Source organism: Parasteatoda tepidariorum, chromosome 7 (genome assembly GCF_982258835.1).
Source record: "Parasteatoda tepidariorum strain Cologne lab strain chromosome 7, Ptep-v5.0, whole genome shotgun sequence".
Lineage (NCBI taxonomy): Eukaryota > Metazoa > Arthropoda > Arachnida > Araneae > Theridiidae > Parasteatoda > Parasteatoda tepidariorum.
In genome coordinates, this window is record NC_141761.1 from 45091132 (window position 1) to 45118973 (window position 27842).

General features: G+C 27.3%; 2 protein-coding genes across 7 annotated transcripts in view; one reads left to right on the forward strand and one right to left on the reverse strand.

The window, feature by feature from the left end:
• The window catches only part of PCB (Pyruvate carboxylase), a 42854-nt gene extending 39406 nt beyond the window's left edge, over positions 1-3448 (reverse strand). The window contains exons 1-3 of one of the 4 annotated variants that reach the window (XM_016058219.4): positions 2931-3448; positions 388-560; positions 132-316 (exon numbers count right to left, since the gene is read on the reverse strand). In XM_016058219.4, the coding sequence (XP_015913705.1) occupies positions 132-316; positions 388-526 (324 nt within the window). In that variant the 5' untranslated portion in view covers positions 527-560; positions 2931-3448. Of the gene's footprint in view, positions 1-131; positions 317-387; positions 561-2655 lie in introns of all 4 variants that reach the window. The other 3 variants (XM_016058220.5, XM_087167779.1, XM_071183512.1) reach the window with 3 other exon arrangements.
• Positions 3449-4093: 645 nt separating this feature from the next.
• On the forward strand, positions 4094-26787 carry LOC107444139 (BTB/POZ domain-containing protein 7). 3 transcript variants are annotated; one of them, XM_043055210.3, is made up of 9 exons: positions 4094-4220; positions 5181-5277; positions 8558-9769; positions 10566-10774; positions 14138-14213; positions 15142-15467; positions 20454-20637; positions 24395-24765; positions 25296-26787. In XM_043055210.3, the coding sequence occupies exons 3-9, from the start codon at positions 8587-8589 to the stop codon at positions 25446-25448; spliced, it is 2502 nt and encodes an 833-aa protein (XP_042911144.1). In that variant the 5' UTR covers positions 4094-4220; positions 5181-5277; positions 8558-8586; the 3' UTR covers positions 25449-26787. The 3 variants fall into 3 exon arrangements, with proteins under 3 accessions (XP_042911144.1, XP_042911143.1, XP_042911142.1); XM_043055209.3 differs by lacking the exon at positions 4094-4220 and adding an exon at positions 4357-4442; XM_043055208.3 differs by lacking the exon at positions 4094-4220 and adding an exon at positions 4401-4600.
• The last annotated feature ends 1055 nt before the right edge of the window (positions 26788-27842 follow it).

A 27842-nucleotide genomic window follows, 5' to 3' on the forward strand; every position in this document is an offset into this window, starting at 1 on the left:
ATTTTACAACTATATGTAATTTTTAATATTTGAATAAAATAATTTGTCACAAAGTTTTATATTTCAAAATTTGATTATATTTTGAAATAAAATTGTTATAAAAATCTGATAATTAAAAAAAATTATAATACCTGAGCAATTTTTATAATTTCTGGAATGTTAAGATATGCTTGTACAGGAGGTAATCCTTTTCCAATAAGGTAAGACTCATCAGCCTTTTGGCGATGCATATGCATTTTATCTTGTTCTGAATAAATAGCAACAGAGCGTATGCCAAGTTCAGTGCATGCTCGAAAAACTCGAATAGCTATTTCTCCTATTAAAAGAAACAAAGATCAATTTACATAATTTAAAAGCAATACCTATGAGATAATATTTAAGTTTTACCTCGGTTAGCAACCAAAATTTTTTTGATTGGCTTATGGACTTCTTGCGAGGTAGCATGACCTTGTCTAGCCTGTTGATAGACCAGAGAACGCCACAGATAAGACTTCCCTATGGAAGTCCTAATCAAAAACTGCTTCATTTTAAAGTTTTATAGAATAGCTTTTAAGAGTAATCTAAAAAGTAAAATACAAAATAATTATTTGATTTTTTTTTATTTTAAAAATAAAATACAATTGAAATTATAAGGGAGTAAAAGTACAAAAAAAGAAAATCTTAACAAAAGATAATACTGCCATTTCCTGAATTTTAATAAGTTATAATACAAAAAATGAGAGTTAATAAAGCAAGCTAGTAAAATTTGCTTAAAATCCAAATAACAACCATAATAAAAACAAAAATCTTATTATTTTTATTCACATAAATATTAAACAGAGTAATTAGCTAATTATACAAATTATCATTAAAGAACATAACAAAGATTCTAAAAAAAAAAAATTCTTTAGAGTGAATTTTAAGATTGTACCTACAATGAAAAAAAAAAAAAAAAACACATGCACAGTACATCTGCTTTTACAAAATTCCACATATTTTTATGTGTGATAGTTGAAAATGGCAGAAACTATATGCCATCAATTTCTGTCTGACAGGTTTTAAAATTTAATAACTTAAATAAAATTGGTAAAACAATTGCAATAATATGAATAAAGTTTATAATGAAATTAAAAAATGCAAAAGTTTTTAAAAAAATCAATTTTTTTAAATATAACAAAAGACAATACATTCAACAAAAAAAAAAAAAAAAAAAAGAGAGACAAAGAGGCTGTAAATCAGTATCCATTTAACTCTTACAAATCATATTTTCTGAATTTTTCTAAATTTTTTTCTTTATATACACAGTCTTCTCAAAATGAAAGCGGTCGTATTTACTAAAGACTGTAAAATATAGTTTTGTTGATCATAAAAGTATTATTTTGAAGTGTTTTATTGTATTCTCAAATATTAATATACTAGTCAGAACAATAAATTTATGAAATGAATAGGTATGTATGCAGTTTTCCATACCTTATATAAAGTCAACAATAAAAACTGAATTATTCTTTGATGCCGAATAAATAATTTTATTCAACTAAAAAAATAATTAAAGGCTTCACAAATTTATTTAAATTAATGTATTTTTTAAGTCAGTTGACTCAAATATCACTTTAAACTTCACTCTAGCACAGGATTTAAAGTCAGTTTTCCTACAACATATTGTTTTGTTTTTTTAATCAATCTGAATTAAATGAAATGAAGATTTATAAATTTTCTAACCATATGATAAATTTAATTATGCCAATAAACATAAAAGCCACTATTGACTGACAATGGCTATATACATGTAACAATTTTGCTTCAAAGGTAAACAAAATTAAGGTTTAAAAGGTTCAATAATAAAAAGTTACAGAAATTAAAAAAAAAAATTTTGCAAACTATTAAAAATTCCTTTTCATATAATAAACATTGCAAATTTTTCCATGTTTAATAGACAATTTGCAAATCTATATTAGAACTTCAATTATCCAAATCTACATAAGAAAACAACATAACTCAAATGGTCATGTAAAAGTTAAATATAAATTTAAAGCATAACATTATTTATAGATTAATATTTAAAAAAACATTGATTTTCAGAGTTGGATAAAAATTAACCAAAAAAAAAATTGAAGCTTGAAATGAATACCAGGTATTTTATTTAATTTAAATTAGACTTCAAAAGACAATATTTTTAGTAGAAATAAAAAAGGCAATAGTTAATTTAATTTCTCTTTATTAGTATAATATTTATTTAACATGATGTGTAGAATTTATACTCTTATTCTATTTTTAGAGGCATTACAGATTTTTTTTTTTTTTTTAAATACATGCATATTTATATATCATATCCCTTTTTTTTTTTTTTTTGTCTAAATGTAATACAGTAAGTAATACTTACAACATTGAGTTGCCGTTTTACACTTTATGATTTATAAAAATATTAAAATTCTTTTACATAAAGACTATGTATAATGTCACAATGTAAATTAAGTAAATACAAAATATAATATATAAATAATGAAGCAGAAATTTTTTGAAACATGTATCTTATTTTTAATATACTTGATAAAAAGTGTAAATTAATTACTTTTATATATTATACTTATTAAGGTTACTTATTTCAAATAGATTCAATATGTACAAACATAATAAGATTATATGAATATAATGATTAATACAGAACAAGAAAATTACAGTTAAATTTATATATCTTGACAATGAAAGTTTCAATATCTTGGATTAAAAAAAGTGTCTTATAAATTCTTTACTCCATCAGAAGTAATGAAAATAATTTATAATAATACTGGAAACATTTATTCAGATATGGAAGGATGTGTGCTCTTGAATAAATAAATAAATTTTAGTACTATAAAAAATATACTCAAATATTAAAATATTTTAAATAAATTAAACAAATTTCTCTTTAATTTATAAAAAATAATTTTCTTTATAAAATTAAAAATTAACACCTCTCTTCCAGGCAAACTGTTTCACACTTCAGTGAAAATAATTACAAAGCTTTCGAGGCAGATGTATCAATAAGGAAAGTGTGACGACGAAACATTGATATTGAAGTAAAATTGATGTACCTAATTAGCATGTAAGTGTAATATCAATTAAAGAAATAAACATTAATGAGGGTGTGTCATTCGGAAAAGGGAAATAGTGAATAACGAATATTTCTTTAAAAATGTTTATTTATTTTCCCCGGATATTGTAGATAACAGTCTTGTCTAGTGATATTTCTAGACAGGGAGAAAATAAAAGAGAGACACATTCAGTAGTAAACTTTTCGAATCATAATTGTCATTGAGAACATACAGGTTATTTCGTAATTCTTTCATAACAACTTATTATAAATCGTCAATACACGTGCTTGTTTTGTAACACTTGTAAGAAAGGACTTTGGCAGTAAGTCCTCTCGGTTTCCATGGAAACAAGAACAAATGAGAACTCTACATTTATCTGCTTTCGTCCGTTGCCCATCAGAGATATTCGGATGGAACAGGTAGAAGTAACAACTACTGCTTCTGTAACCGATATTTTATAAATTTTGTTCAATTCGTACAGTATTTCATAATTAAAACAAAAAAGAATAAGTTTGCTTACATTTCTTTCATTAAATAACATTATTACTATTACGTTACAAAACTTTACAAAGATTGCGACAAAGGATTACAATTTTGATTAGAGAATCGGACTCCGGCTCAAATCGGACTCCTCGACTTTGCTAAAGTAGGTAGGTATTTTATTTACGTCGCACTAGAGCTGCACAATTACCTACTGGAGACAGTCTGGGAAACATCCCTGAGGATGATCCGAAGATATACCATTGCAATTTTGCACCTCTGCTAAAGATGATGGCTCCTCCTCTTTGGTAACCCGATGACCTGTTCACGAAGACGGGCACTTTACGGTAGAACAGTTTAACAATGACCGATACCATGCACTCTCAGTCCCTACTCAAGCTGACCAAAGTGCTCACCCACCCGCTTACTGACAGCTGCCAGTGATGCTTGACTACGGTGTTCTACTGGGTACCGCGTTTCTACTATCAGTCCACAGCGGGACTCAATTCCGTCAAGTCCTACAGAGTACATCTTGTGATATACGTGCTCTTAAAATCAGTGAAATTGAAAGTTCTGTGGATGGTGCCACTGAGCAGGGATATGTGTGCAAGAATCTGGAGAAAATCTCCTTCCCCTACTTGTCCATGTCTAAATTGAGGAAGTGAACGTAACAAATTGTGATGACCTACCGTAAATTTCAATTCCTTTTATTGGATATTTTAATAAGCTTTTTTATTTAGCAGGATATTCTTTCAGTATTTAGAATTTCCTTCCTTCTTTTTTTCTTTTATTTTGTACACATTGTACCAAAAAGATACATTGTAACAGCCTTGAATCTTGATGTAACAACTGAGCAAGTAAAAGAACTTCAACTACCACTTACTCTAAGTGATAATCATGGCGAATGTTTTGGTATTGTGTTTTCCCTTTTTCAGGGGTCGATATTTTAATCGGGTCACCCGAGTTACACTTACAAAATAAGTTTTAAGATAATATTTTTTGAAAATATATTTATACCAGACCAAAATTAAGGCCTAAAATCTATTTATTTGAACTTTGCTTCTGAATAGGTAATTAGCAGAGTAAATATAAGTAGAGCAAAATTATATTTTCTCATGAATCTGTAACGAACTACTTCTTAATTTTGCATTTTATTTATAAATGCATTTCTATTAATGTAGTCAAATAATATAAAATTTCAACTTATAAATTAAATATGTTTGATGATTTTGGTAGCTCCAGACTGTTGATTATTTGCGAACACTAACACCTATTTGACCTTTCAAAATCAAGAAATAATTGTTTAACTTATAGTTCTTTATTATTATTGTTTACATTGTGCAAAAGGATAATAATTTTTGATGTTTGTGCTATTTTTAAGAAAGTTTTATTAATCGTGTATAGTAAACAAGCGTAAAGAATCGATCTTAATATCTTATAGCACATTTTTCAAGAATGCTCCTAATGTTTTTTAGCTGTGAAATATTTTCATTATTTATGCGTTTATATTTCAGTTGTATTGTAGTGTTGAAAATTTTGTGCATCAACAGTATCTTGCTATTTAAGTTACATAATTTTACTTATTTTTTGTTTTGGGAATATAAATTTATTTGATTTTACTTATTGTATGCTTCTTTTTTTATCTATTAGTATAAACAACATTTGATTTCATCAGTTTTTCTGTAATGATGATGGAGTAAAATTGAGACTACACAGGTGTTAAGATCTTTTAAAGAGTTACTTTGTGGTAAGTAATCGCTCTATAAACAATTAGTAAAATTTTGTACCATTTAATACTGTTTTTTTTTAAAATTATGCTTTATAATAATTATAATTTTTTGTATGTAATGTTATGAACATCAGTTTTTCTGCAGAGAAATAAGATTATGCTAGATGAAAATAAGGAAATTTTTCTAAACATAGGTATTAATTTTTTGTTCATCTATTCAACAACTCAGGGGGTTAAAAAAAATTTTAAATAATTTTTTGTGTGTGTGTAAATTTTATGTCTCATTGTGATTACAAGTACCTAACTATTTTTCATTTTTATTTGTAACTAATTTTTTTGAATAAAAGAGTTGGAATCTCAAATATTTTTTTCTCTTTTGCAACCGTCATGGTGTCCTTAATAATAATACTGGACGCTAATAAAAAATAACATTGAAAGTATTATTTGTTTAAAGCAAAGTGGCAATTTTAAAATCTTTTATTTCTAAAGGCCTAAGGATAGTTTAAACCAGGCAAACTAAATTCAAAAGACAGCTTGGACATCTTTGGAGATGTTTACAGTTCACAATAAATTGTTGCAATTAGAAGTTACAATTTTACTAATTTGTGTGTGTGTGTGTTTTTTTTTTTTCCTGACTTCTTTTAAGAGAGTTGATTTTGGTTGACTTTTCATGTCGTTTTAGGAATTGATAGTTTTTCAGAGTTGGTTCATTTTTCTCAAAAAAACATTGAATTTTATTTTAAAATTTTAATAACCTTTTTTTTTTTTTTTTTTTCCTTTGCCTTATGTGTTATTTTTTTAGTGTGTTAAAAATAAATTATCTAAAATGAATTTCAATTATATTAATAAAAATCTTTATACTTTCTTTAAATAAAAATCAATAACTATTGTCATTGTTTTCCAAATACTATGACAAATTAAAAATCCTTTTAATTTGTATCTCTATCTTTATTGTGCTGCTTTTGGCAAATCTGTGTTTTAGTTTTCGCGCTTCCAATTTTGATGGGTAATTTGTTGGCATCTTGTTTGATGGCATTTTTTAATCTTATAATTATTTTATTAATCAATCTTAAGATCCCTCTTAAAATTGATAGATTATGCAAAAAAATAGTAAAGGTTGCTTGAAAGGGATTTCCTCTTTTCTTAGAAAACGAGGTGTAAACGAATAGGAGAAGTGTGAAATGTTATTTTAGATACTGTCATTTAAATTTCTCAAATATTAATGGACTGACTCATTTTGTTATATCTTTTAAAAAGTAAAATTCAAGAGTGTCTCACTGTCAAAATCTAATTCCGGTAAAGTCATACCGAAACAATTCTGGTAAAATTATACCAAAATAATTCTGCAACATGTTAGTCTTTTTGTGAAAAATATATTAATTTTTACATAATATACAACCGAAGATTTTTTCCACGTCATTCTAACAGTCTTCAAAGTTGTTAAGCAGTCTCTCAATTTAAGAAAGTAAAGCATTTCTCTCATACCTTTTTTTTATCCCTTAATCTTTTAAAAGTATAATGCTGTTGAATTATACTCTTACACTAAAGGTTTAAGAAAAAACATTAAGAAAACTAAAGCAAATTTTTTTGTCATGTCATTCAAGAAAGCAAGGAAGAATCTTAAGGGATCCAGGAAAAACCCTTGTCCAAAAAATGTTTGGATCATCTTGATAATAATTTTATTTCTGTCATCCTTGGTTTTTCATAGTTTCAATTGAGTTTTGATCAATTTTAAAACTGGATTTTAACTTTTGCTATGTCAAATACCTGTTTTTATACCCAAGTTGATATTTATTTAAATAGTTTTAAATTATTTCTTAAAGATACTCCAAAACTTTAATTTAAATTTTTTAATATAATTATTATTGGAATATCATTAAAACTAAGTATTAAAAGTACTTCTGCAACTAAATAACTGTGTTAAAAATTGTTTTATAATAAAACATGTATATATGCATGATTCTAAATTATTGAAAATGAAATTGAAACGTGTCATTATTACTAATAATTAAAACGACAAGAATTTGTGTTGCCTCATATAAGCAGACATTTAAATTAACTGCAGTTTTGATGTTGATAAAAATTTCCTTGTAGATTAACATATTGAATAACTTAATTTACCAATAAACCACACCAAACAGCTTTTTAAAAGCCATATTAGGGTAATTTCATTTTAATATTAAGTATACTTTAAGATTAAAAAATATATTTATAATATTAACATGATATGTGATTCTGGAAATAGTTTTTTAAAACTAAGAATTGGTAGGGTATTCATGCCCATTATGTTTTTTCGGGTAAAAAATTCCATATTCAATAATTACTTTTTACGTATATAAAGTATTAAAAAAAATGAATTGAATTTTCCCTTGGCTCTTTACTTGCATTCGGAAAAATCCATTTGAATGAAAGTTTTTGCAATATTTTTTCAGAATTCAAATGTTACTGTGAAAATGTCATTTCAAATGTGCTGAAAATTATTATAGACCCAAGTAGAAATCTGTTCTTACACAAAATTATGAAAGAATGTATTCTCTACCAAATCATCTAAGGTCATAAGCATAAATCAAATGGATGATGTGTTTCGCTCATCGTCGGAATCTTTTGTCTTCAAAAATAAATTAAAATTAATATGAAACTAAAATTTAAATTTTTTAGTCAGTTTGCAAAAACTAGTTTGTTTGTTTTTCACACAATTCTACCTAATGAAATTTTTAAAGCTCCTTCCTATTTTAGAGAATGTTACTGCTGTATTTGTGATATTAAAGTTTGCTTTATGCAGACATGGACAACTATATTATATACTATATTGTCAAAAACAGTTTGATTTTTAAGAATTAAAAAGTAGTGTGCGAACTTCCACTTTACTAAAAAATGTGTTAATATACTTTACTGAAATGTTTTATTAACTTGTTAGAAGGAAAAAGTCAATTAATGCCATCTGTAATTTTTTATTTTATTTATTTACTTAAAACTAGAAATTACATTAATTTTCGTTAAGCGCATACTTTCTACATTCATGTTGTGTTATACAATTTTTATGCAATGCAGATACAGTTTCAATCTGAATTAAAGATAGCTGTTCAAAAAATTTGAAAATATTCAAAAGCTGTAGAGTTAAATTTTGTTTCCAACTGTATTAAAAAAAAAGAAGAATTTTTGCGTTGATATTTTGTATTATTTTATTTAAACTTAAGTTTAAAACAACTGTCAGTTATGTACTTTTATTGGCTATTAATTTCTTCTTAGTGTAAAAATTGTATTAAATATTTTTTAAAAAAATGACTTTTTTCTCTAGGTATTTAACATGGTTTGTTTTTGGAATATATGTACATCTTGAAACCTATTAAAATGGGAGTAAGTGCTTCTTCTCCAGCTTCTTGTAGTAATCCTCAGCCTGAGCCTATGGCATCATCTCTTCAGGCTCAAAGTGTGTGCACAAGTTTTTCATCTGGAAATGTTGATCAATATGGAAAGGAAAAGAAGAGAAAAGTCGGATCATTGTCCACTCTCCGTAAACGTTTCGCTCGTCGGCGGAGAACGAGCAAGGGGTTCGACCATGCTCAAGTATTCCGTGAATTTATAGCAGACTGGAGCCCAAGAGATGTTGTAGCTTTAGTTGAAGAGTATGAAGCAACCGCTGCGTTGAAGGAAATTACTTTACAAGCAGAAATGGCTCGTCCTGTTTCTAGTTCGTGTAAACAGGATTTGGGGCTACTGTTTGAGAACAAATACTGTTCTGATATTAATCTCATCTATCAAGGAACAGTGTTTGCTGTTCATCGTGCAATATTGGCAGCAAGATGTCCCTTTTTTCGTGAAATGCTCAATAGTTTATCATCAATCTGTACAGAAGTGGCTGTTGATATAGACATTGCTGGTGTTAGTATATCTATGTTTAATGAACTTTTGAGATATTTATATACTGGAGAATTATCTGTAGCAGATAGTTACAGTGGTAATTTTGATATCTTGTTTCAGTTAAGTGAACAATTTGGAATTCCAAATCCACTTGAACAAGATTTAAAATATTTACTTGAAACTGGTATTTACAGTGATATTTCTTTAAGCTTTACTTCTCCAAGTGATACTGGCCACTCTGTTGTGCGTGGCCAGACAGCATACATCTGTGATCATATATTAATGGACGCGGAAGGAAAGCCGTGTAAAATTTGCCATGGGACAAATGAGTTTTGGTGTCATCGAGCTATTTTATCTGCTCGGTCACCTTTTTTCCGCAATGTTATTCATCGGCAGCAAAGAAGGTCTGCGGACATGCATGAGACCCATAGGACTCGCATACTGTTAGACGATAGCATAATACCTCGAAGGTATGCTTGTATTCTACTACGAGCTGTTTATCAAGATGCTTTGGAATTTGGGGCAGTGCTACCTGATAGTTCAAAGAGAGGCAGCATGGCGGATGTACATGTTCCTCAGTCATCAGTTGAAGAAGCTATGCAACTTTTTGAAGTTGCACGCTTCATTGAAATGGATGCCCTTGTTCATAGTAAGTTATTCTTATTCTAGACTAATTCAACTATTTTAATCAGGGTTGGCTTTTTGCCGGCAGAAACTGGTTTTTGCCATGCCAGTGGCAGCGACTGGTTATAACCGGCAAAAACTGGCAGAAACTAAAAAAAACGTCTATATTAGTTCTAGTAATTGCTTAATGACATTTTGTTTAAGTAACTGAAAAATTTAACTCCATGTAACTGTAACAAACTTTTTAACTCATTGTTTCTAAATATGTATTATTAAATATATATTATTAAATATATATTATTAAATATAAAGATTGCAGTATATCAAATATTTATATAAAATAAAGTAATGTAATAATAAATATAAATATTAGATTTTAGTTTATTATATTAAACTCTGAAATTCAGTAATTATTATCATTTAACTCTTAACATAACTGAATAGAGCTATTTTCAAATAGTTTTTTTCAAGGGAAATAGCATGGCAACAGTCCAATTATTATAACGATAATAGTTTTAATCTTTGCTGTATGTAAGAGGCAATATAATTGGTTAGATTCACTGATTCATAATCAATTAACTGATTCATTTCTATGAATTATCCATTGTATGTCAAGCTCACTACTTACTTTTATGTCATTTTCTGAATTTCTGCCACATTTGTGGCAGAGAAGGGTTTCTGCCATGCCAGTTTTAACCGGTTTCTACCGGTGGTTTTAACCACCTCGGCAGAAACTTGCCAACCTTGATTTTAATGAATTTTAAATGGTGTTTCTAATTCTCAATGTAGAATTTAAATTGAGCTAATATGTACTTTTACAGGTTGTGAAGACTTTATAGTAGAATCACTAAACTTGGAAACTTTACTACCTGTTTTAAGATGGAGTAGTCAGCCCCATGGCTCACATTGGGTTTATCGGCAAGCTATTAATTTTATTCGGGAAGAGTTTATGACTGTTTCTGCTTCACCTATTTTGTTCCAGTTAGAAAAATCTCATTTAATTGATGTAATAAAGTCAGACTTTCTTCAGGTAATTATGATAATTTAGTCATGTTTCTTGCATAGATTCTCCCATTTTTATTGCAAACTTATATTATTAAAAGTTTTTTTTCTAAACTAATTAAATTATATTATTTTTTCGCCTTTTCTATATAAATTAAGGAATCAAAACTAGTACTTGCATTCAGTAATTACAAATTTAAAATTATTGAGGGATTATGTGTGTAAATTAAGAACATCTTTTGTGTCTTTTTTCTTAGTGGTTTCAAATATTTTTATCATTATTTTTATTACTATGAAAGATTTTTATTATCACGAATGCATTATAAATTTTAAGTTTATTTGAACGAATTTGTGACATTGTTCATTTAATATATCTTGTGAGTTGAATTATAAATGTAATATTTACTCCTGTTGATAAGTTAATATTTACTCCTTCTAACGATAACGTAAATTTTGTATAGTAATCGTAAATTTTTTTTAATTAGGGTGTATTTTAATGACTGCATTTGCCTATAATCTGCTTTAATCTTAATCACTACTCAAGGGAAATTTGTCACTGGTCTGCAGATCAGTGACTAAAATGTATTGCTAGTCAGTACACAGTTTTATTAAGCTGTTTATTGTCTCCTTTAAGTTTTTTTGTTTATAAAAAGTTAATGAAGTGAATTCAAATGAAAAATTACAATACAATTATGATGAAACATGCAGTGTTACAATAATGAACTGAAACATAAAACTGAAAATAAAAAATACCAGGTATAAGTTTTATTGTGGTCCAAGTCAAATTTCAGTGATCGCAGACCAACAAAATAACTTTCATTTGAGTCATGAATCATAACAATAGAAATATACATTAGAAATATTTTCTCCAAATTTCATTTTTATTAATAAAGTTCTGCAATTTTTGCTAATTTTTATTAACAGTTCAAATTAATTAAAGTAGAATGTCTAGACCAACATTTTTATGGAAACTGACAATTATAAAAAATATCTTATAGGATGACCCAGGGTTATTCACGATCACTCTGTTTCTGGGGTAAATAATGATCTCTTAAGTTTTATTTAAAAAAAAAAAAAATTTTAATTTGAGACATGGACAAGAAGGCTTGTACACTTTACCAAAGTATAACTATATTTACTTAATAATAGTTTTTTGTTTAATCTAACAAAATAAGTATCTTTTAAACTGCTTTCTGTATTTTCCATTTCAAAAAGGGGTTTCAAAATGTGCACATTTCTGCAAAGATCCCCCTCCTTCTCTTAATAATAAATATTTTGAATTACTTTCTTTTTCTTTGATATAAAAGTAGTGTATTCTTTTGTTTAATTGTTTCACATCTACTGTAAACATTATAATTGATTATAGGAAAGTGTATCAAATGTTGCCCCTACAGATGGGATAATTATTGATCACAGGGGTAATTCCTGATCATTGTCATTTCTTCTTATAAATAGTAATATAAAATTGCTAATAAATAGTTAATTGTCTTTTCTTAAATAACAGTTCATATTTATTAAGTGGAACAACTATAAAATATACTTTAACTGTCATCACAAAATTTGTTTTGAACTGTATACAAAACTGTATTCTGATTTGCACCATTTCTGGTTTGTCTTACCTTGCTTCTATATTAATTTTATGTGTGTACATTGTTAGAATAATTTTTAAGTGTATAAATTAGCCTAGTATAATTGTTAGAATAATTTTTAAGTTTATAAATTAGCCTAGTATAATTGTTAGAATAATTTTTAAGTTTATAAATTAGCCTAGTATAAATATGGTGAGAAATTATGAGCCTAAAAAGGATACTAAGCTTCTAGAAAACAAAATTAGTGAATTTTTTTTAATGATTGAAAATGAAAATTTCAGTGTGAGAGCTGCTACCAGAGCTCTGTTGACATACCTTACTTAACTTTACACTTTCCCTTAATGAAGTTAAAAAATCCAGCAAAAGTAACCCATGTGGAAACTCTCTTATATTTCAGCAGAACATGAGAATGAGTTGACTGATTGCCTAAAATGTATTGCACAATGCAAAGATTTTTTAAAATTTAAAGTGCTAATCTTTCTTCTTGCTTTTAAATAAATCGTCTTATTAGCTGCTTAAACATATCTTTTTTGTTTATTTGTTTGATCTTGATGTCTTAAATGTTAATTACCAGTATATAATTACTTTTAAACAGCCCCTTTACAATAAAAACTGGTGATCAGTAATTACCCCAGAAGTGATCAGGAAATTATCCCAGAAATGATCAAGACCAGGGATAATTCCTGATCACTAAATATTTAAAATCTTTTAAATTCTAATTAGATTTTCAAACAAAAGAAGGTGGCATAGGACTCATCTCTTATAGCCTCAAATTTCCAGTAAATATTAAAATTCTATTTTGAATAATTTTTTCACAAAATAGATGTTTGCATTTTTTTAACAGGAATTACCCCAGGTGACCCTACTGAAACTTATTGGATAATCTTTAAATAATCTTTTTATTAATGTGCAACTGTATTGCATAAATGCTATCAGATAAAATGTTAGACTTCGAATAAAAACAAGTTCAGGTTTACGAATCCATAAGTTCAAGTGTACAAATATTTAGTGAGAGCCAAAAGAAATTTAAAAATGGACTCTAGATTTATGCTTTACTACTTCAAGATACCCTAGACGAGGTGCACTAATACAAGACACTAGGTTATCTTAAAAATGGATGCTAGATTATGATATTATTTAGTTTTCAAACAACAAAATTCAGTTATATGTTTAGATTTTTTAAATTGGCATAATAAAATAAGAAAAGTTGAATTTGCTTGCAACTGGTGACTTTGTATTTGCAGCTTTTTTGGTTGCTTGTGCCTGCGAAATGGAACAGTACCAAAATTTTTAATACTGAAAGCCTTTATTATTATGATTTTACTTTTATAATTTTCTTGTTACAAAAATAAAACTCAATTGAATTATTAAAGTGTATGGCTTAAAAATATTGCATGTAAACTAGGATTCCATTTTCTAAATGATAAAACTTAATATGATAATAGCTAAGTTAATGGAAGTTGCACAAAATGATGCAGATGTTTCTTATCTTTATATGATTTTGGAAAATCTCAAAAGAATAATTGAAATAAACTGTTAGAAATGGTTGCCCGGAGTAACTAATTCAAATACTTATTGTCTATTTTTTAATGTATGCCTAAAGAATAAGTTCAAGAGGATATATTGGTGATTTTTCAGTATTTTATTTTATTCTGTTCCTGAAAGGATGAATATCACCATTAAATATCTAGCAAGTGATAAAATATATTCTTACATTCTTAAAGATACATTTAGATAAAAGAATTTTGCTTACTTTGATTAATATGTGTCTTTATTCTATCTAATTAAGATTTTACTCTTAGGCTGGTGAACTTGAAGTTCTTCAGGCAGTTTTAAAGTGGGGAGAACATCAGTTGTTCAAGCGTGTTGAAGAAAGAGGTGAGATATTTTAAGTGATTGTTACGGAAAATTTTAACATATACAATAGTAAACTCTCGATTTACTGAGAGGATCAGATTATATATATATATATATATATATATATATATATATATATATATATATATATATATATAGCCCCTGCTTATATGATCATAATAAATTTCCAATAATTCCTGACTATAATATATTCCCTGATAAGTAAACTAATTGTAATTTACAAAAAATATAAATGTCTAAATTAGGTATTAATTTTTTCAATCAATCAGTTCAAGGGTTTAATCGAGTTACTATCAATATTTAGTATAATTGTTAGAATAAATTTCCTAATTGTGTGTTATTTTATTATGTTATAGTAGTTTTAGTATACTTTCGAGTCCATGCAGCTCAGCATCAATCCAAAAAATAGTTTCGAATTTGTCTTTGCCATACAAAACTGAAAAAACTTGGCGTAAAAAGGGCTCCAAAACTATCTATATTATATTTATAATTATTTAATATTTTCTTCACCAGAATTTGGGTTTTTGACAGTGTAATTGTTAAAACAAAACGAGAGAGTTTAATGTCAAAATAATTCTAGGACATGATTGATGACTTGTAATTTTATATGTGTGTTATTTATAAATATTTCGTATTTCTACTCGTAGTAGCTGATAATTATCCATACACTAAAATTTTGAGTTTTATGACATGAGGATTAAAACCGATAATTGTCAAAAACACTGACTATTGGTAGATTTTTCATACCCCTGACTTTTTGCAGTAATTAAATGCTTACTTCAGCTTCTTTCTTCAGTAACACTATACTGTTTCATTCTTAAATTTTATTTTACTTAATTTTATGAATCTGATTTTTATATTGATATTAATTTATGCAGTTTGTTATAGTATTTGGTTGTTGCTTATGAAAGTAATTCTATGCTTACAGAACCAAATTTAGTAAGCCACACTGCCCATAGCGTCAGCAGAAGAGGTCTAAGAAGACGAGATTTAAGTGATGTTGAGCTTCGAGACTTGCTGTCCGACCTCCTTAGCTGTGTTCGAATCAGTCATATTTTGCCTCCAGACAGTGAAGTTCTTGTATCAGCTGTACGACGAGGATTGATCAGTACACCTCCATCTTATATGCTAGGTGATGATTTATTAGTTGGTCATAGTTCGAATCTGAAGCCTAAAGCTTGGATAAGAGGTCGTAACAGCCATGGCTTATATGTTAAGCCTCGTCTTTTTACTCCTTATGTTGAGGAAGCTAAGGTAATTTTGTTTAATTTATAATATGCATTGTTATTACTTTGTAATAATATATTTCATTATTTATGTGTTGATATTCATTAAAATTCGCATTTATGTATGTAGTGCATACATATTTGATTCTATTTAGTTGGTTTTATTATTTTTTATTTTTCAAATTCGGGAAAAGAAAGTTTTGTTTTATTTTCAATATATTAGTGCTAGTTGTAATTAAACACTCAATTCAATGATATAAGTTAAGTAGCTGCAAATGACACACTATTATCTTGAGAATAATGTCCGTCTGCTCTTCATTTAGGTGTTACATTCATTTTTTCAGCACACGTCTTTGATAATTGGAAAACATACAGGAAAAAAACTTAGTGTAATAAACTTCAATATTTTTCTTTCAGTGAAACTTAAGAGAAAAAGAAAAAATTTAAAGCCACTTTTAAACTTTTTTTTCTTTTATTTCTGTAAATTATTTTTTATAATTTTAACTGATTTTGATTCAAGCAGCTTCCTGTTCAAAGTTTGAATTGCCTTTTTGCCAGATTTCTTATTATAAACCAGTTAGACTGTATGTATGAACTTGTTATATTATCTTGTATTGTGTTTGCTGCTTCTACTTTTTATTTGTTTTCATTCCTGGAACTCTTCTGATTTCAGAAGAAGAGCGTGGAATTTCGTTGTCGCAGTTGTTTCATCCTTGGGTCCAGGTTTTCATCTTCCCTCCCCATCGACTCAAAGCCTCATAAGATTCTTTACTGCTTAGCCAGTAAACTAGCTAGCCGCAATTTTCTCCGCTTTTACACCAAATATTTATAGCTGATGAAGCTTATAGAGCAAAATATATAGCAAGGAAGAGCATGATGGTCTTCTTCATATTTGGGAGGTGCGCTTGTAACATTTGCAGCAATTTCATGGGGGGAAAAGATTACAAGACCATGGACTTACTTTGTTTGAAACTGAAAGGGGAACTAACAGTATCATGTTTTCAACAATCAATTTTGTTTTTGAAGATAATACTTTTTAAAAATAAAAGTCCGTTTTTTAAAAGAAATTTAATAGGAATTTCTTGTTTTTAAAATCAAGTAATCTCATTGGAGGAATTTTTATTTTTAATAACATTATTTCTAAGTTTAAGAAAATTCTTGTTTCAAAAATCTAAATTGATTTTTTAAAACCATTATATATTTTCATTATTGTTTAAAGGGAATTATTATTATTATTTTTTTAAATAATTGCTTTTTTTATTTTTAAAGAAAATCAAATTTTTATTATTATTTATAAAAAATAGAAATTCTTATTTTGATGAATATTATTTATTTTTAAAAACATTATTTTCTATACTTAAATTTTTCTTAAAAGAAATTCTTTATTTTAAAATATAATTTATTTTGTAAAAATATTACTTGTTTGGAGATTTTAATTGCATGGTACATTTATAAGTAAAAATTTTTAATTTTTAAATCTTATTTTACTCTTCCTGCTAGCGATTTTTCTAGTAAATTTTATTCAAATGTTTATTATAGATGATTACCTCTTCAAATATTAATTAATATTTTATATTAATCTTTTTAAAATATTAATATATATATCTTAGTATTTTTAAAAACTATTATCTTTATTTATATCAAAACATAGCTAAATTAAAGTAATAAATAGTAAAAATTGTGGCTAAATATTTGAACTTTTAATAAAATTAGGCTTTTAACATGGTTTTAACATAACTTTATACATGGGTTGTCAAAAACTGTGGAGTGAATACCTCTTGATCTAAGGGTTATGGAAACATGGTTAAAATTGAAAATACAGTAGGGAACCGATTATCCGGAATGATCGGGACCATCGCTATTCTGGATTTCTGAATCGCTACAAAAAGCCGTTTTTCTTATTGTTAAACCCAACTAAAAAAAATTATTTGGAAATAATCTTAAAAAGAAGAAAAAACGATGAAGTAATACACTAATGATTATTTCCAAAATGATGGTAAGGTAAACATCTTTCAAAAAAGAAAGAAAAATCCTATAATCTTACGATGAAAAAAACATTTTTTTTAAAAAAAATGGCGGAAAAATGTATTGAATTTCGTTCCGGTTTTTTGGTTTTCTGATTTCCGGATAACGGGTTGTGTACTGAATTTTCCAAATTAAGTTAGTATCATATAATAGTTATGATTGAGTGACTTGTTTTGGTAAGTTTTTAGAAAAGTTTTTAAACCTGGTTTTAATGCTTAAACCTCAAATTAGAAAAATGCTCTTTAAATACTAGTACTTTTTACAGACTATAGTATTTTTTACATACTGTACTTGTCTGTAAGAAATTTTTTTTTTTAAAAAAAACTAGTAAAATTTACCCAAAAAAAGAATTAAAAAATATTTTACTGCTTTCTCACAAAGAAATAGGACAAAGAAGTCGTCTGCATAACATCTTAGGAACCACAATAAAAACTTTCTTACTAACATGACAGTGGATGCAAACTTAACTGAACTGCAAACCAACGAAAACTAAATTGAACTTAACTAAACTGAATATTTCAATCTTATGATAAGAGCCATGATGACTCGGGAAAAGAGCATTCGCCTTCAAATTAGATGAACAGGTTTCAAATCCCAGCAATGGCTGGTTGATACGAATTCCGTTACCGGTTTGCACCGACTGTTGTGCAATATCCTCGGCGGAATAAAGTATTCTCAGTGTTAGACGGATCAAGGGTTACTGTCCCCTTGCCGTCAGACTAACCGTCAGAAGCTTTCATGATTTACTTCTCCTTGTAATGCAGATACAGGTTAGTTCCATCAAAACGTCCTCCACGAAGACACATTTCTCACAACACTTGGTTCAGGAGTTCCCTTGTCTTCTGGATTAGGTTCAAAATAACAAGGATACGGAGTTGAAGTGGGACTAAACATATGAAAAGTTTAAAACTGAAATACCTAAGAATGAAAGATTTTTAAATGCAAGCACCTCTTAAATGGATTGCATTATAAAATTTAATCTTATTTGGTTGAAATTATCCAAAGGTATTTGCATTAAAAAATGTTAAGTGAAACACATTGATAGAAATAAAATAGTTAAAATTAATATTTAATTACTTTTACAAAGTTTATCTCGAAGTTGATGGTTCACAGTTAGCAATTTTTCATAAATTCGAAAGAAATAGTAAAAATTTTACTTCAATTTACTTTTTTTTTCTTTGAAATATTTAAATAAAACTTTCACATAATAATATGAAGCATAATTATGAAGATTGCTCTACTGAAAATAAAATTTTTCTTTAAGTTAAATACATTGAAAATCTCATAGAAAAGGAAAATAAGAAAGATTTTAAACACTTAAATCTCAATTAAGTAAAAATACTGTTTTATTATTTTTGTAAAACAGATACTTTGAAGTATGAAAATATTGAAGTTATTTCGGCTGAAAATTCAAGTTAAAGAAATCTCGAACAATTTTAAATCCTATTCTAAATTTTTAATCCTATTTTCTAATCACTTAATCCTTTTTTCTTAACTATAAACGAATGGATTTTTAGTAATAAATATTATTTATTCGTTTTGACAAGCTTTTTTATAATTAATCCCCTAATTATTCAATTTTGACATCTAAAAAAAAATACTATTTATTAATATACTCTAAAAAAAACTATTTAAAAAACCATTCGGAAAAAAAATCTATTTACTATTTCGCAAATCTTCCTTTTTCTAAACTAAGAAAATTATACTACTCATGAAGTAAAATTATGAAAGTTGAACCTACTATTTTTATTAAGAAATTGCGAATTTTAATAAATATTTATTAACATATTACGACATATCTTGATTTTCGCAGTCAAAATATAAGTCAGTGAATAAGAATTAATATAAAATAAATCAGCATAAAGTAAAATTAATATTTGGCCCATGCACATCATACACTTTTAAATATACCAGTGTTTTGCCAAAATTTTTAAATCTTAAAAATTCCAACTCGAAAAATTTGTTCCCAATTGAAATTTTAAATAAAATATTCTTAATTAAAAAAATCATGACAAGCAGGCAAACCTTTTGTAATATTAATATGTAGTATAAATTTGTATACCTTGCATTTCAAATTAAATAAAATAAAAATGATTATTAAATTATTTTTTGCACGGCATTAACTTTGGATAAATAATTTTTTCTAATTTTATGCAAATTTTTTTTATTCGCTTAAGTAAATCTCGAAATATAGTGAAATACTCAAAATGTAAGTTTAACATTAAGGGGTCCAAGGTGTGGACCTCTCTCCCGACTAAACAATAAAGTCCATATTTTCCTGATCATACTTTCCCCAATATTTTGAGGGTCAGAAATCCAAATTTGTTTTCTTAAAAAAGGGTTGTTTATTTAGAAAAATTACGTTTTTCTGTCTGATTTTGTAACCTAAAATATCTGCATTAGCTAATTAGCATTTCGGTGATCATTTCCTAAACCATTGTGATCACCTAGTAAGTGGAGATAAGATCATTAGAACAAAAATTAATCAGGACTCCTCCTTTCTTTTTTTTTGCATCATATTTTATGAAAAGAAATTTTGCATTTTGGCTGTTATTCATCAAAATTTAAATTCACTAAAAGGAATTTCTAATTTACAGATATTTTTCTATTCTCTCTCTCTCTATATATATAAACTGTCAAACAACATTATTAGTAATACAAGTATGAAAATTTATATTTTACACAAAATTTTCTTATTTTTGAATCTTGATCTTCTTAATTTCTTTTTTCTAAGGTTGTTTGGTATGTTTTTTTTTTTTTTTAAACTAGAGCTTATCATTATTAGTGAATTATTATTTCTACTTTTTCCCCAATTATTTCAACTGTTTTTAAAAAAAAGACGTTTTTTTGTTGTTTTTTTAATTTATTTTAATTTTGCCTAATAGTTTCCTTAGCATCATAAAATATATTATAATTGTGAGCTTATATTTTTGTAACTAAGAAGAATTTGTTATTAATATTTCTGTCATAATATTTATATATCTTTTAGGGATGGCTGGAAGAACAGCTTGGCCAAGATACAGATGTTGTTCGCCAGCAGGTCTGGCACATATCTCATATTCCTGATACTTTATATATGGTTGAGAAACCTCTATCATTTAGTGAAGGTGTCGTTCCCTTAGGCCATTTATGTCCACTTTCAAGTATGGAGTTCATGAAGGATGTTGTTTTAGGTAGAAAATTGTTATTTAGCATTTCGAATACTGCATCTCAAGTTTCATTTATAATACTAGTGAATTTGTAGAAAAGATTAATCTCACTTTGCATTGTCAAAACTAAAAGACCTATTTTTGTCACATTGTCTAAAAGTTAGTGCAAACTTAAAAATCAGCATGCATTTAAAATCAGCTGTGTCATTGGTATAATATAGAGAAAATCGGCTAGAGAAATCATCAAATTGTCCATTATCATTACAACAGTGGGGTTGTTTTATGCTGTGATTGGTGTTAAAAATGTAGACTGGAAGCAGCTGTTTATGATAAAAGTAGAAACTACCAAGATTTGAACCTGAGGCATCATTATCGTTCTATTAAGAATTTTAATCTCATGGCATTAAAACTCTAAAAAATTGGTCAAACCTTATATTTAAGATAAAATAAATTTAGTCACTTTTATTTGAGAGGCCATGGGCTCTTGTAACTTTCCTGTGGCGAACTTTTTTCAGTTGCTATTTTTTTTTAAAATTATATTTATTTATATATTTTTTTATTAAATTCTTTTTTAAAAATATTGATTTAGCCAACTATTATAGGCATCTAAATTTCCTTTTATAATAATATAAATTATTTGAATTATAACCTTCAGATTTTTACTGTCTTGGACTTCAGTTTTTTTTAAATACCTTTTCTATTTATAATACTGATCGTTTTAATTATAACAAATTCCGTGAAGTCAGATTGATTAAAAAATTATTGATTCAATAGAAGTTCCCTCTGGAAGAAAAGTAGTGCATATGAAAATTATATTTAATACAAAAAAATTAATAATTAAAAATAAAAAAAAATTTAAACTTTATACTTTGACTAAATAATTTGAATTGAATATTGTATAGTTGAATATTTTATGTAAAAGATCAGAAATGTGCAAATCATTAGTTGATAAAATTATAATTCAATTCTATTTTTTTTAATGTTTTTTAGAAAGCTAAACTTTTTATTTGTATATTCTAGTTTAGTGTCTTAAGAAATTATAAGTCAACTTATTTTCAATATAATTAAGACGAAGCTTTAACATTTGTTTATAGTAGAAGATTATTTATTTATTTTTTGTTAATTATTGCCACTATTCATATGTAAACATTTGATATTGTACTTAATAAGAATTATTTGTTTAGAAAACTGGTAAAATAAATTAGCCAATAAATTTAGGTGCTAATAATCCAAATAATTAACTTGAGTTATAGAGGGCTACTAGCAATTGTTAAAATTTTTCACCAAATTAATTACTAAACATATTAATCAATAATAATTGTTTATTATTTCATACCTACTAAGTCTCCTGTTTTTTAACAAAGACTCCTGTGTTTCACGCCTATCTCCTGTTTACCCATATATTCTCAAATTTCTTTGTATTTTATTTGTTTATTTTTTAAAAAATGGAAGAAGAAAGAAATTTTAGCGATAAAATATCCACTAACGGCAAAAATACTTTTCTTATTCCTCAACAGATGGTGTTATGGCAAGTACTGCAGTTTTTGCACTGCCGCGCATTTGCCAAACTGGATGTAGTGAGAATGCTGCTATGATTCGTTTATTCAGTCAATAATATTTTTTTCTCTCCCTATAACGAGCTTTGTTATTTACCTACGTGAATCCAATAACTTTGTTTGCATTGTATTGTTACCGATCGTCGAAGCATGAATGTATTTCTGTTTTCAGAATCATTCATTGTGGGTGTCCATTCGGCAACTAGTAAATGAACTGTGTAAAAAAATTGAAAAAAGAAAACAGTTCAAAAATTTAGCAGATGTCATATTGGGTATACTATGCATTCCACCTAGCAATGCAGAATTTTCTCAAAAGTTAATTAAGTTTGCTCTGAATTTCGCTCATTACCTTCTAATAAAGTAATTTCTCTGGTAACTGTTATGAACGGAACTTTGATTTTAAAAAAATTTCTTATGCAAAGCCAAATCAGCCACTTATGTTCAAAATATGAATATGTAAAAATTCTGTAAAATAAAGCTAATTACTTAGAATTATGAAAATTATTTTGATGTTGAGTGTTTTTAAATTAGGTAATTATGAATAATGGTTTAAAAAGTCTTCTTTAGATTAATTAATGTATTTAATTAATCTAAATACATATTTTTATACATATTTTTTACTTTGCTAAATGTAAGTTTTATATTATTTCCAATTTTGAATTTCTCTTGTTGACTTACATGATGTATCAAAACAGTACTCACAGTTCAAAAAATGTTGCTAGTAAAGTGTCCAATATTGGCAGGAATGTTATTTTCATTAATAATCATAAACAACCCATGCTGGCTCAGGCGATTGAGTGCTCGCCTCCCAATTGGGTGATAAGGGTTCAAGTCCAACCAATGGTTGGTCGATGCAAATTCCTCACCCAGCTTGCATCAGCTGTGGTGCTGACTAAAATATCCTCAGTAGTAAGACGTGTCATGGGTTACAGTCCTTTTGCTATCAGACTAACCTTGGGAAGTTTTTGCAGTTTTCCTCTCCACGTAACGCAAACGCTTGTTAGTTCTATCTAAAAAGTTCTCCCCCAATGCAAATTTTTTCCCAATACTTGGTCCAGGAGTTCCCTTGCCTTCTTGATTGGGTTCCAAATTACATGGCTATGGAGTTGAAAGTTGGTAGTAGTAAAATCATAATTGAGCAACTGTTCAATGACTGTCATAAAATAAGATTATTTAAGCAATGTTTGTGCCTTAGCTTGGTTTACCCTATACTAATGTTTTTATAAGGTTAAATACCACTGCCTGGTATACCCTAACCCCAATATACATTTTCCCGCTACACCCTACGCTTATGTTTTTTTTTTTTTTTTAAAGGTACAGTTGCCACTGGACAGTATACATTTGTTTGATATACCCAACAATGATTTTTGTTAAGGTTAAGTGCCATTGTCTCCGGTATTCTTAATTCTGACCATTGAGTTGAAGGATTGCATCTTGAATTCGCTCACCACGATTTGGTGATTTTTTTTACAACCCCCTTTAATGGAACATTACTTAATTAGTTAATTTTTATGAATGACTACACAGATTAAGATATGATTTTAATTGGCACCATTTTACCAAATGTTGAACAAGAGCCTGACTTTTTAAAACAGGTTAAATATCTTTGAGCAACACGACTTTGTAAGTATTTATTTGAGATAGATATCTCTTAATTAATCTTTATGGTATATTTGCTGAAAATATTATTATCTGAGATTAAATAACCTGAAATATATTGTACTAATAATTGCAGCTTCTTAAGGATGAAATTCTAATCAAATGAAGCGAATATAATTTTTTTTTTTTTATTTTTAAGAAAAATAGAGTTATTTGCAATTTATATCAAAAAGTTTCTATTAAACGTTGATTAAAAACTAATTTGAAAGATTCATATTAGTCTTTTAGTCAGATTAATTAAACTGAAATACACTTAAATTGAGGCATAATTTTATAAAAATATAAATATTTATTGTATGAAATTGCCAATGCTAATAAATCACAGAGGATTATGAAATTCATTCTTGATAAAAACTATTCAAAATCAGTAATGTCTTAAGAAATGTGATGTAGTTGATCCATCAAATCAGCTCTCACTTCGTCTTCAATCAAGGTCCCTTATAAGTTGATTGTGTGTGTTTTTTCAACATGTAAATTAATTAAATATTGTATTATGTTTTACAGTCTTTATATTTATTCATTCATATTTTAAAACTGGGATCTGATAGAAATATTTTTGATTTCAGATGAAATAACTTTGCGCCAAATGAAAAAAAGAGAAAAGGAATTGAGGCAGGGCCAGAGTGCTCGACGAGCTTATTCAGTGGTTAGAAACCACTGTGATGTCACCAAACTTTTGCAGCTGCGGGTAGTGCGAGAGTTTGGCCTTCCGGATAAGGTGATGGAAGTGCTCCATCGTACTTCCTACCAGTTCCTGGAGGAATATGGAGCTGAGCATCATTCCTCTGCTGCTTCAATACCTCCTAGCCATCCTTCGCGCCACTCTGGGGACCATTCTAGTCACGTCTATGGACTGCCGCGCATGTACAAACCTTCTAGGCATCTCAGCTTAGAACTCGGAGAGGCTAGAGATGAACCTCTTCCGCCTTCCAGCCAGGTAATTCTAGATCACATGAAATTTGATAGGTTTTTTTCTTATTATTTTTAGTATAATTTAGAAGAAATAATTTTAGGTTTAATTGTAATAACTGTTTACAATGAAATTAATAATTAGCTGGATAAAATTTAAAGTTGCTTTGTCTTCGTTACTCATGAATGTTTTATAGTAATCTATAGAATATATTCAACCTGTTAGACTTCCACTCTCTTTAAGTATTATATAAGATAAAGAAATTTGTGTTGCGTAAAAAGCTTTTAATTTTTAGGTTTTACAAAAGAAAACTTTTCATGGAACTCCTAAAACATTGAGCCATTTGCAAATGGCTTCTGAGGAATTTTTGATTTTCTCATTTAATGTTTAAAATGTTTCCAATGAAAAAAATTGCCAAAACTACTTATAAATTAATTCACATATTAAAATGCTTTTTACTATTCCCTGTTTTCTCTAAATGCTTTCTCCTTTATAGATTCATTGTTTTTATTGTTTTGTATGAAATTAAAAGTAATTTGCAAACTTGTTTTTTCAAGTTTCCTTCGCAGATGTCAAGAAGCTGTTGTAGTGATCATCTTAATGAAATCATTCCTGACATCGCTATAGGAACTTCTCTTCTCGAGCAGATTCATATCAATGAGTCTGAAACCAGCCCTGACAGTGGAGGATTCTCTCTTCGCATGTTTTGACTGAAGTGGTCATTTAGCGGACTAAGAAATTGTCTTCCATGTCAGTGTTTTTAACCATGGAAACTGCTAACAAATTATTCATTGTAAATACACTCTGGAACTAACCTCATTATCTGGCTTGCTACTATGTTATTAATAAATGTGTTGGCTTTTTCAACAGGGTGTGCATTTAGATAGATGTTGACAAAAATTTAAACCCTTTTTTCTCAATGAAAAGGCTGTTTATATGAAGGGTGGAATAAATTGCATTGTTCATCATTGTATAAAATATCTTGTTGATAATGTTACTGGAAGATATCTCTTTTTCAAAACAAATGAAAAAGAAACAGCTTTCAATTATTATGTACATAATGTTGATATTTTATTTACATTTTTGCCATTTTGAGATTTTTAACTGTGTTCCTCCCCTTGCAATTAAATTATGTATCTAATTTATCATTTGTTAATGTTGTGTCGAGAGACTGTATGTAAATAATTTAATTTAATTTTAATTGGAACACATATTCCTGTCGAAAGTGATAATTTATGAATTAAAATTATGAAGTGGTTCAGCAATTGTCATTAAACTGCTTTAAAATGTTATGAAGTGAATGTATTTCCTTCAAATATATGCTGATAATTGTCTATTTTAATTAGTTTTTAAGCAATTGAAGTATTCAGAGTACTATGCAATGAGTCATAATTTTTAGTTTCTGTAATTTATAAATTATTTGTTGAGAGATACTTATAAAATTTTAATATAAGTAATATTTTATTTATTGGATCTTTTTACTTTTTGTCTGCTGTACGTAATGTCTAATTAGTTTAAAAATTACATGTAAGCATGTTTTGTTAGAAAAGGTTTTTCTTTTATTATTAAAATTTATCATCTCAGTTACAGTAGTTTTATATGTGGTGTGAGAACGAAACAATATGAAAAAAAAAATTATATACTTCTGTGTTCAAGGTTATTCTGTTCCTTATAATTCATATGCCAGTCTATATAAATAGAACTTGTTAAATATGCTTGAGTTAAATCGAGAAATTTATGTTTTTGTTAACTGTTTCCTTTTTGGCTTATATAAATATTTCACCATTTGATTTTTTATTTATAGGAATATTTGTTGTTTGTGACAAATTGGTTAATTATCTAGTAAAAAAAAAAAAATATGCGTCTGACAGTTGTCTTCCATAAGTTTAAAACTTAGTTTTCAGAAAGGTTTTTAAAAATGTTTAACTATGTATTTATTTATACTAATGATATTATCATCCCCCCTACTCCTCTTAAAGCAAATTTATGATTATTTAATTTTATATATTTATTTTTTATTATTGCTATTTTCAAAAAAGAAAAAGAAAACATATCTGAAAAATTTTCTATTTTTAAAGCATGAGTGATTGTTTATTTTGATATTTTTAATTTAGAAAAAAAATATTACCTTTCTTCCTAATTTTGTGTACTTTTTATAATTCTGGAATATTCTCTATGTTGTGACAGAATGCAGTAAATAATGAGAGCAAAATGCCATAGTGATGTTAATATTAAGATAAGGTAGAACTGAAATCACAATTTCTTCCCCATTAAATTTTTCATAAGAGTTGTGAAATTTCTTAAAATATAGTTAAAGAGTGTAAATTAATTCAAATTGGTAATGTTTCCAGATTTTTTTTTTCCTTTTTGTTGGTTTAATTTTTCTAATTCATTTAATGTTGTTTCCTGATCCTCCTAAATGTTATTAATTCCATTTTAATTTTTATGCATTGAAATTCGTTTCAAATTTTGCATAACTTGTAAACTAAGTTTAAGAATTCTTTGCACTGGAAAGAATAATATTTTTTTATTTTTTAAAAAAAATTAAGTATTTTAACTTAAAAAGGAATATTATGCTTTTAAACTGTTTTCAATAAAATGAACAGCATTTTTCAGCATTATCTAATATGTTGTTTAAAATTTCAAAGTTAATTTTAAAATATTTTTCATTGAAACTGAAATGATAACATACTCAATGGTAATATTAATGGTATGATACTCAAAGTAAAGATAAATAACTATTATCATTCATAAAACATGTTTAAAGGAACAGCTTGTCTCTTCTTCTAACAAAAATTTATAATGGAAAATGTAACATTATGTCAAAATGAGTTAAATAAATAAATAAATGAAATCGATTTTTGTTTAGTGGAATAGTATAGTTATAGAAAGGTGCACCATTCATGTATAAAAATAAATCTTTCTAGTGTTTTAATTTCCAAAAAACTAAATTTATTATGTTTCATGCAAACTAAAAATTTATTTCCTTAAAAATGCTGATCTGACTGCCCAAAATAAAGTGTATTTTTGGGATTAATGACCACTTAATTTGAAAGCTTACATGAACTTAACAAGGAACTTTTAAAAAAATTACCTTTTGTTTT